This window comes from Urtica dioica, chromosome 2 (assembly GCF_054948205.1).
Source record: "Urtica dioica subsp. dioica isolate 48M chromosome 2, U.dioica_male_clone48M_v1_H2, whole genome shotgun sequence".
Taxonomy (NCBI): Eukaryota; Viridiplantae; Streptophyta; class Magnoliopsida; order Rosales; family Urticaceae; genus Urtica; species Urtica dioica.
This window is the reverse complement of record NC_142757.1, coordinates 37,667,875-37,682,622: the sequence shown is the minus strand read 5'-3', so window position 1 is coordinate 37,682,622 and position 14,748 is coordinate 37,667,875. Positions and strand designations below refer to the sequence as shown.

Below are 14,748 nucleotides of genomic sequence, written 5' to 3'. Positions count from 1 at the left end.
GGGTTATGCGAGAATTTGTGGTAGAGTAGCGAACAAGTTTATAAAGCTAGTGCATAGCTTAGACTTGGTTAAAAATATCGTTTTGGGCGGGTCATTAGAGTTATGAGAGACTTGGTTAATAGAGGAGTGAGCCGAGTTTATCATTCTGTGTATTATGTGTATTATGGACCATTTAGGTATAATTTTTATTTTTCAATTAAACAATTCAATATAACAAGTTTCATTCAGCCTTTTATTTTTAATTGCTTAATTGCTTATAACAGGTTTCATTAAATTAAATCAAGTAATGTCATTTAATTGCATTTTATTTTATAAATAAATTAAGAATCAAAGTCACTTTCAAATCAGATGACAACTAAATCACAGTTAACAATTACATTTTTCAAAGATTTAAAGTCACTTTATAATAGAGCGACGTCTAAAGCACTATTTTTTTCCCCAAAACTGACTATCGGGTGCGACTTTTGACTATTGGGTGCAACAAAGTCGCACCCAATGCTCTTTTACCCGTCTTTTCCACGGATTTTGGTGACATTTTAGGTGCGACTTTAGGTGCGGAAAGTCGCACCGAAATGTCGCACCCGAAAGTCAAGACTTTTGGGTGCGACTTTTCGCACCCAAGACTTTTAGGTGCGAACTTTCGGGTGCGGAAATATCGCACCCAAAGTCGCACCTAAAGATATCTTTGGGTGCGAAAATTGACTTTTGGGTGCGAAAAAAGTCGCACCCAAAGGTCTATTTTGTACTAGTGACCACCATCACCACCATCAAGGTCATGGCCGGATGAAGTTACACTCACTCAATACTCGTTCGACATTGATCTTCTAATTGAGCTTGTGCAACTACTTGTGGCTCGGGTAGTTGAGATTCATCATCAAGGTGGACTATTTTGAATCCATTCAATAATAATATTGTAATCCACATCGTCCCCCATGGCTATCATTGAAGTTTCTATGATTTCCAATGAATCTCGCCTCTTATTGTTTTCGTACCTTTCTTTCCAGTCTCGGAGTTGTAACTTCATATTATATGTACAAAAGACGAGTTATTCCAACCTTTTGTAAGCAATACGGATCCGTTGTTTGGTGTAGACTAGCAAAAAAGTGCTCTAATTTATTTCGCAAGCGATGATGACGATGTTTGCTAGAGGATTTGCAAGGCCAACCTTCTTAACGTTGGCGTCTCGATCACGAACATGCTCCACCATTCAGCTACAAAATAAGTCTTATAATCAAACAATTATAATGAATGTCTATACCATTAAACGTAAACCAAATGAATTGGGTAATCATACCAGAGGCCATCTTCTCTCGGTTAGCCACCGCACTTTTTTCCCGAACAATCCCTTCGCCTCGCGAAATTGGATAATCTAAAAAATAAGGTCCGTTACAAATTTTGAGTTTGAATAATACAATGTCAATAAAACATGTACAATTTTAATAAACGTAGGTAGATCAATCATCATGTGGATGCAAGGTCTTAAATATGGTAGTCACAGTAGTGACATGCTCTGGCTTCATCATGATGTTCGGATTGTATTGATACCTCGGATTTAGGTAATAGCTTGTCTCGTGTAATGGGTGACAAAGTTGTCTCTCCCACTTCTCAATCGCAATATCCACAACTCATTTCTTGTTTGGAATCTTTTCGAATTTGCCTTCATCAAGTTGAACACGTGGTAAAGCACACCTAAAAAATTCAAAACATACTAATTTTAAACACGTACCTAAGGTTGGGATGACTTCTATATCCATGAAGCGTATAGTAGTATACATGGGCTTGAACACATACTCTGTCAAGGGGTAACCAAAACGTTTAGTCGAGTACTTTTGTTTCGACAAATCTTCCGACCGAAGTAATACGGAATGTGGCCGTCTCCCACCAACCAAAAGTGAACATTTTTCTCAACCCTCCATTATTGCCCCTTAAGCTTGTAAGGGCTAAGTAGTTGGTGGCGAACATAATCTCACCTTCAAATTTCTTTCTCATCTTCGAAAACACCATCCCGTGGTTGTAGATGAATTTGGTAATTTTCCTTGCATCCTTCACGACCAGTGAGATAGTATCTCTCTTACCAATATCTTGTTGTCAATGGTGCCCACAAGAAGAGTTGTAATCTTTATTTTGTACATTTGATGTAATAAAGTCTCATGAAGACTCTTGCTTGTAATTGCTTATTCATTAATAAAAAGTTGAAACGTTCATTCATTCTTCCGTGTCTGTTTGAAGCTTTATGATAAAACATTAGTCTTTAGTCCATAAACAAACTAAACAACTTACGAAGAGACTATTGACCTCAGTATGATTGTTAGAAGAATCTATGATGTTTGGTTATGAGGCATTGAGAGTTGGAGACTCTATAGTTCTTCTAGGTATCTTCCGAAGGTACTGAATTGACCAGTGCACTTCTAGAGACAAGATAAGAACAAACCATTTAACCTCTTATGTCTCGAAGTCACTACGTATGAATTGCATCGTGCTTACCTTAATCCTGAAATGAGACATGTCATTTCACACCTTAGTATTCTCATTTGAGAAAGTCAGAGTTCGGACTCACTATGTGATTCCGAACAAGGCCTATTGGTGAAGTACTAAGTTGTGAGAATGTCATGAGTAACTTTGTGAAGATCTCATAGATATGTAATTCATGTACAAGATTGCTGAAATGCAATGTATATCACCTCATGCTTTGTTCCTTGGAGTGTGAATAAATGAACTGGCCAGTGTCCAAATTGAGTCTTGACTCTTTTGGATGAAACAATGTGACTTGTTAGCTCCTCGTCAATACATTGTTTCTAACTTATTCACAAGCGATAAAGGAGTTGAGGAAATAACAGCTAGAAGGGTAAAATGGTAATTTTGTAAATCCCGACTAGCTGATGATATTCATGAAGGGTAAACACTGATAATATTATGTGGATCCACTCATTACAATTAGGTTGAATTCTTGAGTAGAAAATAAATTCATTTGAACCGAGAGATTTTCAGTGTTAACTCTTTAGTGGAGTCAGCTGACATTAAGCTGAACTTGGAAAATGTTTGTGAACTTTTGAGTCCAAGTATTTTAGCTCAAGCTTTGTTCATTTGGATCCATGAGGTCACTGTCACGAATCACATCGAGTAGGAATAGTTAAACTGGAAGCTAAGTCAAAACAAGAACGAAAATTGTCAAAAGGGTATTTTTATCTTTTGAGACATAGGATGAAATGAATGTCAATAAATTTTTTGACAAGGTCATTTAATGACATGTTTCACTCGGCCAATATTAGTCTTATTGGGCCTTGTGGATTAATTTCATTTCATAAGAATTTTATTGAATCTTAATGGGCCTTTTTCATGTTGTCATGAACAAATGGAAAAGTTTCTAGAAGCCTTTTCTAGATGAAATAGGCGCCCAACATACCCAAGAGAAAGAGAGAATATTTTATGCATAAATGTATCAAGATACTTGCCAAAAGAAAAAGAAGAAACAAATTTGCATGAGGATGCTTAAGGGAATTCGGCCAAGACAGAGTCAAAGGCAAGGCATGGAACAAAATAGGAAACAAATCCAAGGCTTAATGAAGCCTATGTTGGCCGAGTATCTCAAGAAAAAAAGGGGAAATTGGCTCATGAATATGTGATATTCTATAGAAGAGGAAACTACCTTATTGAAGGTGAGACCTCTCCTATAAATAGGAGCCTCATTCCACACATTTCATCCATCCAAAGTTTTAGAGATTGAGAGCTTCTCTCTCTAGACTTGGCCACCCCTCTCCTCTCTCTCTCTAGTCAATTTCGTTTTATTGTTTTGGCACCTAGGTCCTCATTTGACCTAGAGTTTAGCTCTGCGACTTCAAGACTCGTTCTTAAGTCGTAGTGTTTAAAAGTGCCCACACACTAATTCCTTTTATTTCGAGTGATTTAGTGATAGAAACTTTCGTGGTTGCTCGAGTTGCCGAGGAAAGAAAGAGAGACGTGCTGCGAGGGAGACGAACGTTTTCAACCTTCCGAAGGCTCATCAACGTTCAAGCTTCTAAAGAGGTTAGTAAATTTATCATGCTCATATTAGTTTTATTTACATGTGCTAGCACTTTGTCTAGGTTAGTAAAAACTGTTTTACTTGAAAAAGAAAATTTTTAAAATTCCGCCGCTTAACGAAGCGTTAAACTTTTTCTTAAACCCTAGATCAATTCCAACATATCTTTCAACATCAAGTCCATGCAATGAGCAGCACATGGTGTCCAATACAAATTAAATTTCTGCATCAACTTTTTACCGGCCTTTTTATATGCCGATCTGTTATCGGTCACAACTTGGATCACATTTTGTTGTCTGACCTCTTTCACCATCTCAGCCATTATTGTATAAATGTAATCCTAATTTTTTATCTTGTCAGACGTGTCGATAGACTTCAACAAAACAGTCTTACCTGCTGAGTAGACCATGACATTGATGATGCTCAATCGAGTTGGTCCAGTCCAACAATCATACATTATGGTGTACTCATACTCTTGCCATATTGGTCGTTGACTATCAACGTACGGATGTGCATCTGTCACCTCTTCTTTCAGGTACGTGTTTTGAATCTCGTACAGAGAAGGTAAAGGGATACCATGACCCGTAAACAAACAAATTTTACGTAATCCAATCATCAGAAACTCGTCAATCAAATAATCATAATTCACCTAATAATTTTACAAGTTCTCTTACCTAAAATTGACGCTTCGTGCTTCATATTCTGAAAATTATGAGACTTCATTTTGTTTGCCACCATACTCTCATGAATGAAGAAACGACTCATAATGTTACCCAAACGCTTTTTAAGTGAAGTATTTGCCTCCAGATGAAGCATTTCCTACCGCGCACTATCTGATTGATAAAGAGATGGGCATCTGTTGAAACCGCCCTTCCCAAATCACATTGTGATTGACGAGGCAGCTTCTTGACGACTTCTTCATTGTCGACTTCTCTAATTTTCCGCGGCAGCTTCTTGACGACTTCTTCATTGTCGACTTCTCTAATTTGCCGCGGCAGCTTCTTGACGACTTATCTTCATTGTCTTGTATAGTTCACGCTCTGTCAACATCAAAGCCTCCTTCTTCATCAACTGGACTAAGAGTCATACACATCTCTCTCTGAATTGTCTCCTCAACAATTTGTTTATTTTTTCTTCATTTCAGCCTCATGTAGCAACAACCTCATCTATTCTCTAACTTCTGGAGGACACTTCTCACACCTCTTCACGTTCTTCTTCAAGTCATTTTCACTCAAGTGAAGTTTCATACGTGTCACACATCCTCCTCTTGTTATCACTCCACAATAGTTGCATGTGAAATGATTAAGGCTCCCGGCTACTTTCGTACAATGCTTTCGTCCGCCTTCATCTGCCATCGTTCTTTACCTACAATCCTTGAACAATAATTTCTTCCACAAATTAGTAAATATCAACTAACAATTCTACGACATTATCATCATTATTTCAATTTTATGGAACCAAACATTTCAAATTTCTAGTATCGTATTCAATTTTCGGAACATTATGAACATAAATCTAAACTATTTAAAACTTCAATTTTCGGAATCTCTTAAAAAAATTGAAAAAATCATACGTGAACCGCACAACATAGATAAACATGTTTCATTCAGAAAAATATCACAAAAAAATCCAAAAAACACGAAAATTGGCGAGCCTCACGTGATTTCTTTCCTTCATCTTTTGGAACCAAAAGGTTTTTTTAAATCATTTTCTCTTTTGGATGAAATGTTTTTTTTGTCTTAGCTCATATCAATCGTATGTCTACAAATTTAAGATTTGATAATTATAGACATGTATATCTCCAATTTCTTTAATTACAGACAAGTACATCTGTGGGGATAGAGTTCGGCTCTCTCTAACAAAATGACATTGGGATGTCGAGCCCGATAATCAACGAAGTCCATTCTACAAAAAGACTCGTAATACTCGTCATTTGTTATTCATTGACGTAAATACTTGAAGAAATATTTGGGCTTGGCACAAATCCATTTATGAACTCGGTGCACCTTCGTCAAGGATCACCACGAACTCGGGGCTCAAAAATTTGTTACATGAAGTTCGGTGTCGATGTCTATATTTATAGACATGGGAAGGTGTGCCTTGGAGCTGTTTGGTGCTTATATCTGCGCTGAATGGCCGCACGGACGAGTTTTGATCGACCAAGTGAGTAGGCCGGTCTGACAAGTCGACCATGGGAGCATATGGCCGGACGGACCAGTCAGCCAAGTGAGCAAGCCGGTCGGACTAGTCACTTTTTGGGAGGCGCGTAACGGACCGATAACAGTCGCCAGCACGTGTCTTCGGAGATATGAAACCTTGTCGTAGTATAAATTCTCTTCTTTTGAGAAAATTTAGAGGCTTTTGATCCTATGATGGCTTACATCTCTCTCTCTCTCTCTCTCTCTCTCTCTCTCTCTCTCTCTATTGTATCTTCGAGCTCGTCAGTCACTTCTGAATTGTTGCGCTTGGCATTTGCATTACAAAATATCAATAAAATCGCTTACTTTCTTATTTTATTTTCGCATACATTCTTATAAATAATCAATATTTGTTTCTATACAACGAATTTTTGAGATCCACATCATAAATTAAATCGAAGACACTCAATTCCTTTATGTTTTCTTCGTGATTGTTGAGGCTCGGAAACGACATCAACAACGTCTACAATTTCAATTATTGTAGACATATGTCTACAAATTTCTAATATGAATTTTGATAATTGTAGATATGTATGTCTACAAACTTGTGTACTTAGAGACATGTATGTCTATAATATTTGTAACTGTCGTGGGTGAGTTCTAGTCTTAAAAAAAGTACTAAATCAAAAACTAACATGTGCGTGGATGTAACCGTAGAGAGTGAAGGCAGAGCGTGGTTTTTGGACGTGATGAGTCTGTTCCTCGCCATTGGCGGAGGCCTCATCGTATTGGTGCAGATTCCGACGACTCCGAAGCCGCGAGTGGCGACAATGGAGGTTGGGTCGGACGACAGGGTGACGACACTGAAGGAGATGGTCCATGTGGAGGCGGCCTGTGGCGGGGCTGTGGAGGAAGGGGGCAGAGCTGGCGGCGGAGGAAAGGATGATGAGGGAGATGGGATCGGCGTAGAAGATGAGAGAAGAGATAGAAAGAGAACAAAGAGGAAAAGGAAAAAAAATTAGAAGAAATTAAATTTAAAAGGGTAAGATGGACATTGCACATTGGGCATACTAATGGAAATGTCATAAAACTTATGAGAGCTTATTAAGCCCAAACGGGTATCCGGTTCAATCATTAATATTTGCCCTAAGATAAGCGAACGCAAAGAGCCGTCAACTTATGAGAGCATGTTAGGAATCCCGCATTAAAAAGAGATATGAAATAACAAGAGTTTTATAAAGATTATGGATTACACGTCTCATTATTAGTAAATTTAGAGACGGAACCCTAACACAATAAATAAAAATACCAATGAAAATAAAGTATTAAAGAAGTTGTCGAGCGAACATCAAAATTATTTATTGTATTTCGAATTAAATTAAGTCACATAATTACCTTGGACAAAGTACAAAAATTTTTAATGATATAATTTTAATAAAATTTTCAGTTTGACTAGTTCTATACCAACTGTGAAACTTAACTACTTATCCCGTCATTTTGCAACTTACTCGTCGATCCATACGTTAAAGGTGCGCGAGCATATTACATCCTCTTTTACAAGTCCATCGTGTATATACCAGGATCAAAACTAACGGTAGAGCTATTTGATTAAAAAATATATATATCTAATTAAAATTATACTGAGGAAGAGCATGATAATACCATTGCCTTGCCTTCTTTGTACATGCTTTAATAAATTTAATACAAGGTTGTTGAGTACAAAGAAACTCAAGCCATTAAAATCTCAAACTCTCTACTTTTTTCTCTCATCAACTACATAAGCCAACTACGGTTACTGAGGCATTTGAGCAAAACTTGGCAGGACTCAACACATATACCTCATCTCCTCCTTCTCCTTTCATTAGGATCCTCGGTCTCTTTATCTTTCAAGAAGCCGAGAAAAGCAAGGAACCCAAAAAAGAAAAAGCCGCCGGAGTAATTTCCACCGCCACCACCGCCTCCGCCGCCCCCATCTCCGTCGTCACGAGGCGGTAACCCCGTCCCTCCGTCGTCAAGATCCGGTAACTTGTCTTTCGCTGCGTAATTCAATTGCAACTTGTATAAAATTTCGAGGAAGAAAATCAAATTGCATAGACACCCGGCGAGATCTTTCAACTTAATGTGAAGAGCTATCTCCATTGTAGTTCTAAAACAATGCACAATTTAGTAGATACTGTACCAATAAAATTTCTAAATACATAAATAAGAATTCTACAATGTAGTGTCACTCATTCTAGAACTTCCGAATCCCAAGTTTAATTTCAAATTTGAAACGAATTGTAGGAATAGTGAAGATGCTGATCCGGTTCACCACAACAAAATATTTGTTTAGTATCGGTTAACCGCAGTTAACCAAAAAAATAGTTTTTGTTTATTACCGAATTTGCGTAGAACTTCCGAATCTCAAATTTAATTTCAAATTTTAAATCTATTTTAGGAATAGTGATGATGCTGATCTGGTTCACCACAACAAAATATTTTTTAGTATCGGTTAACCGCGGTTAGCCAAATAAATCGTTTTTGTTGATTACCGAATTTGCCTAAAACTGTATAAAAAAATAGTATTCCCATCAGAGATGCTATAATTAATCATAGAGATGGAATTTACTTGGCATATGGGTCATCGTTGGGGCTTTCCGCGTTACAGTCTGGGTTTGCTCCGAGGCACATCTAGCATTCTGAAAAAACAAGAGCGAGAAAATATAATTGACCACAAAAACAATCAGAAAGCTGTATAAAAGAAGACCATAGGCTTTATTTTGAGTCCCTTTGAAGAATAAAAACTGGTAAGACTTTCGCCTGACTACAGGAAGAGAAGAGCTTTACCAAAGCCGAAGCACATATGAGAATACTAGACCGTCTTCGAGTGGACTGAAGGGCTGGATTTGCTCTCCATAAGTACGATCTTTGCTTATCCGATTCTAGTGAAGTGAAACGGCATACACTTTCCGGGTTAAGTTTGCCTCTAGCTAAACACAAGTTACAAGAAAACGGTTATATGTTAAGTTGTCTGAATGAACAAGTCACCTGAAATTGGCAGCAAAAGAGCTTGTGCTAATGAAACACTAATTTCTGGATTCAAAATAAATAAAAGACACGAAAGAAATTAAAAATAAAGACATAAACAAAGCTTACATGGTTGTAACCGTGGTGAGTTAACAATAGTGGGGGCTCCAGGGAGAATGAACATCTTGAACAGACACCTGAAAAATAGAAAGAAAAATTTGATCAAATTCTCGTAGAATATATATAGAGAATGAATTTACCGAAGGGAAAACAGAGAAACTTCTTATGAGACAGCGCAAATAATCATCCCTGAAACTGAAAAGGGATTAGATTGTCTACCAACTGGCTAGAACTCATCACCTTAGAGGCTTGTTCTAATCAGAGTCTAGGGAATCTTAAGTCCTTTTTCTCATCCCTAGAATGCAAAACATTATATCTATCTAAGGCATACTATCAAACACATGGCGGTCAAAACTTTATGACCTTATAACGACTAAACAAGAGAAGCAATAAGGTTGCTTTTGTGAAGTGACAATTCAGTTCTTTAATCACCATCGCTAATCAGAAAAGGATATGAATTATTTAACTACAAGTGACAATCACACAACCGTATCCATTAATATAATTTAGAATCAGGAAAAGGTGATCTCAGAGCTTTCTGAAACCAAAAACGTTTCAAAATTTGCAGTGATAACAGAGAAACAAGCAAAAACCTTTCGTACATCGTCTATAATTGTATCGCAGCAACCATGTGTATAAGAGTTTAAAGTTTATCATAGACCAGAAGTTCAAAGCTACGCGAGAGAATTAAGGGAAGAAAAAAACCTCCGGCAGCGTTGAAAGGAGCGGCGGCGATTAACGACGGAGAAATAGTGCTTGTGGAGAAGAAGATTCGCCGGCTGGCTCCAATTGGGAGTTCATTGAAGATATACAAATATTTTATTTTTCGATTTAATAGTTTTTTTTTTTTTTTTTGGTTCACGCCTGAAGTCTTGGGATATTTCGATTTTGCCCTTACAATAAACAAAGGACAGAGTAGTGGCCATTTCTAAACTTGAAATTGCAATTTAATAACAGTCTAGACAATTTTTGTACAAAAATTGACCGAAAATTGTTTAAACCAATAACCGATAACCGAATTGATTCGGAACCGAAATTTGGTGCCACATCATCAAATCGAAAATTCGATTCGGTTAACCGAAACCGAATTTCAGAATCGGTTCGGTTATCGGTTTTGAAAATAAAAAAATTCGACCGATTTTTTTATCCAGTTTTAAAACCGGATACGCCGTTTTAAAATCGGATAACCGATTTAATCGGTTAACCGATTTGAACCGGATAACCGATTTGGATAATTGTAACATCTTTAAAACTGGTTAACCAGTTTTGAAATCGGTAAAAATTACAAGAAACCCTCCTGTACTCTGGGCTCGGTAACAAAGTGCCCCATCATTTAAAAAAAATCCATAAAAAAATTATTTGAACTCTGGTTTTCTTCGATTTTTGCTCCTTCTGTCAACTTTAATCAGTTACCATCCATCAAATGTGCACGTTTTAGGCGCGCGAGGGTTCAACTTAGGAAACTTATGTTTTTACCCTCCGTGTAAACCTAATAAATACGATTTCCTATCAAATTATTAAATAAAATCATTTAAAAAATGCACGATAAATTGTCCAAAATTATTTCCTAACGCCCAAACCTTCCCCAATTCCGAATCCTAGACCCAATTTTTTCACGATTCAACCTTGTGGAACCCTAGATCTCGGAGTGGTGGCAATGTCGTTGTCTTCTAGTAGTGGTTTCACACCCCAAGTCGATGATACGAAGTTTGTCAACAATCGTTGGAGACCTCGGTGTTATTGTGTTGTATTATGTGTCGAGCGGATTTCGTAGACGTGTCGCAGTCTAGGACAAAGGGTTATGGGTGTTCAACATGTAAGGTAAGTGTTTCTTTTGTCCATGTTCTTCGTCTGTGTTTCTTTCATTTTTGTATCTTCGTCTTTGTTCATATCATCACAGTGTGGTCTTCGTCATCGCCTGTATTTCTTTACTTGCAATAGAGGTGAAAGAAGTAGTGGAATGTTAGAGTGGATTGATCCACAGATATGTAAAAGGTGTGTCCAAATCATTCTCGGATTGCTGAAGAAAATAAATAAACTCGAAGATAGACTGAATATCAAAATGCCAAAGAAAGCCCGATGATGACGGAGTTCAAATTGAGCTGAAGAAAATGAGCAAGAGGATAAGAGAGGAAGCCAAGAAAATTAAAATTTATTTGATTGTAATTGTGATTGGTTTTGTATTGGTTATCTTGTTTAAATAACCTCACTGGTTGTTTTTGTAGTCGTTCTTTTGTGAGTTGTTGTATGTGTGAATGTTATGGAAATCCAATGAGAATTCTCTTGTGTTATGCATGTGTTATGTTTTTGATCCCGTGTTATGTCAGTGTTATGCGTTCGTTTGTATTGGTTTTGCCTTCTTCAATATTGTACCTATGTTATGTTTATCCTTTGAAAATGAGAATTCAAGTTATAAATAGCTTAAGAGCTTTTAAATTTAAGACCAAATATGCTTGTGATTGCAATCAACCAAATTGTTTGATACACAAAAGGATAGGTTTGGTTCACATATAAATACATATTCCTAAGTCTGATACACAAAACGGTGGGGTGAGGTTGGTGCACCTAATCTAATACACTATGTTAGCAAGTTTGATACACAATAGATCACACCATAATTTACCAACAAGTTTAATACACAAAATATTACACAATATAATACACCCAAATAATCGCAAGTCTCTGACCATTTCACCATGAAGACATCTTCACTATTCTCATAATCACTGTCTTTCTCACCCTCGTCGGCGTCTTCAGGGTCTTCTTCTTATGGTTGACTCTATCCCAGGTCTGGTTGACTCTCTTGTGGTTGACTGTGTTGAAATGGAATCTCTGGTTGACTCTCTTGTGTTGACTATCTTAATTCAATAGTTGACCATCTTGTGGTTGACTGTCTTCATTCGGTAGTTGACTATCTTGTGGTTGATTGTCTTCATTCAGTAGTTGATTATCTTGAGGTTGACTATCTATTCAGTAGTTGACTATCTTGTGGTTGGCTGTCTTCATTCACGGCTTGATTCTTTTTAATCACTCTGTGTTTCTCTTCCAATACAAGATGACTATCTCCCAAATCAGGTTCACTTTGATGCAGAACATGTTCGCTCTCCTCAAATGCAGTTTGACTCTCCTCAAACTGCTCTATAGGTACATGATCTTCAACTTGACTAACTTCGAAAACCTGGTCTTCAATCATTGGCTGTGATGATGGTAATAGCAAAACAATAGGCTCTTCTTCAAAGGGAATGGGAGCAGTGACATGGTAATCACAAAAATAGAGGCACTTCAAAAGTCTCCTTAATCAAATCTCCAAGCACTATCATCAAACTCTCATCTGAGTCAATGTAGAAAAGCTCCGTTGACCCTTCCAGTTCCACGTAACAGACTGTTCCACCAAAATATCAACGATGTTTCTTCAAAATCTTGTCGAGATCCAACAGAAACAGACGATCAATGTCGACGTGGTCTATGTAGTCTACTTTACTGTCCACGTAGGACAACCATTGATTAGTCTCTTCTATTCTACCCACATGGTGAACTTGGAAGGTGAATTTACTAGACCCATAAAGTGTACCACCATTTTAGAGACTTCTTTTCTGAGCCTGGCCTTTCTTCTTCTTCTTTTTGGCTGGAGACTTTGTTTGAAAACCTAGAATGCTTGGATTCGACGGTCGCGGAGGATTCCACGAAGATTTCACCATCATCGCCGAAACCCTAGATTTCGAGATTCAGATATTTGACTTAGGTTTTGAGTTTTGGGTATCAATTTATCCTTTATATATTTTACGATTTAATTAATATTTAAACAATTTTAACAATTTTAAATTGATATAAACATATTTCAGAAATGGATATCAACTCCAAATGGTAAAAGTACAATTATACCTGAAGCTGGGCCCTCACATGCCTAAAACGTGCACATTTGATGGATGGTAACTGATTAAGTTGACGGAAGGGGCAAAAATCGAGGAAAACTAGAGTTCATATAATTTTTCGTGGATTTTTTTGAAATGACGAGTTGGATTTTTTTTTTAAATGATCGGTCACTTTGTTGCCGAGCCCGGATTACATGGGGATTTCTTATAATTTATCCAAAAATTGATGTTCTCGAAAACATCTCGCAGAATCAAGAGCTCGAGGAACTAAAAAAAAGAGTTTGAAGAAGGAAGAAGATGGCCAACACGAAGCTGCATATCAAAGGTAATAATATACTGATTAAAAATTCGTGTATTGACAATGGATTATGAAAGCTAGATTTCCATGGTGTTCAGATAAAAAATTATTCAAGTATTAATAATGAATATATATATATATATATATATATATATATGTATATTTTGTTTCGAATGGCTCTAAAAATATAATAAATCTCTAAATAAGTTCATGCACGTTGGTCATACGAAATAATTGATATGGATTTTGTAGACGATTTTGATAGATACTCAAAATGTTAATGAATATGGTCTTGGATAATAACAAATAATATAATGCCTATTAACCTTTTTTTTTTTTTTTCTGATCAATATAAGTCTTGAATTGTTGAACATGGGGACAAAATGAATTGCGAATAAAGGTTCTGGGTTGAGACCTAAAAAATTGGTTGAAATTTATTGTTGCAGAGGTATGTTTTCATTTTCTATTTTTTTATTATTAGAATCATAGCTATAATAGTTAAATTTTAGATATCATTGGAAATTTATAATTGTTATTAACTGGTGTTAATTTTTATTAATACATATTAAAATTATCTATTAAATCTTAGTCATACTGAAGATTGGGTTGTGCTTGAAAATAATTGGGATCCAAAACAAAATATCATATCGCATTCAAAGTTTGATGTAATGGACCACATCGTTGCTGGATTAAAGAATGAGAGTAAAAAATACTATTCAGAAATGGACCATTCGGACATGTATATAATTTGGAAGAGAAAAAATTTCCTAAGCATCTGATATACTTGCTTGTCATGCATCGTGGAAAGCAATAAATAAAAAGAGTTATGGATTGACATTGGTGGTACCATAGTTGTGCTTATTATGTACGAAAGTTCTTCGGGTGCGACTTTAGGTGCAACATTGTCGCACCCAAAAGTCCATCGTTAAAGGCTTCGGGTGCAACATGTCGCACCTAAAAGTATCACATATTAGGTGCAACACTTTTCGGTACGAAATGTCGCACCCGCACCCAAAGTCGCACCTATTTGGCTTCAGAAAATCTAAAAAAATGAGCATTATGTGCGACATGTCACACCTAATACGTTATTTTAATTAAAAATAAATAAATTTTACAAATTTATAGATTAGAAACGAGGGTCGAGGGCTGAGGCCCGGCGAGGGAGGAGGCGTTGTGACGGGGCAGACACGACCCTCGCGGTCTTGGACGGTGGAGGTGCTCGGCGTAGGTGCTCGGTTGCCGGGGTTGAGGTCGTCGGCCGACTAATCCGAGAAAGAAAGTGAGTTAGCTAGAGAG

The 14,748-nt window shown here is 36.9% G+C and overlaps 1 protein-coding gene across 1 annotated transcript; it reads right to left on the bottom strand.

Annotated features, from left to right (window-relative positions):
- Window positions 1–7,768: 7,768 nt before the first annotated feature.
- Window positions 7,769–10,094, bottom strand: LOC149404606 (uncharacterized). Its single transcript, XM_089606474.1, has 5 exons — window positions 9,988–10,094; window positions 9,292–9,359; window positions 8,983–9,125; window positions 8,765–8,834; window positions 7,769–8,192 (listed from the first exon to the last, which is right to left on the bottom strand). Exons 2-5 carry the CDS (start codon window positions 9,344–9,346, stop codon window positions 7,996–7,998), a joined length of 465 nt encoding a protein of 154 aa, XP_089462600.1. The 5' UTR covers window positions 9,347–9,359; window positions 9,988–10,094; the 3' UTR covers window positions 7,769–7,995.
- Between the last annotated feature and the right edge of the window lie 4,654 nt (window positions 10,095–14,748).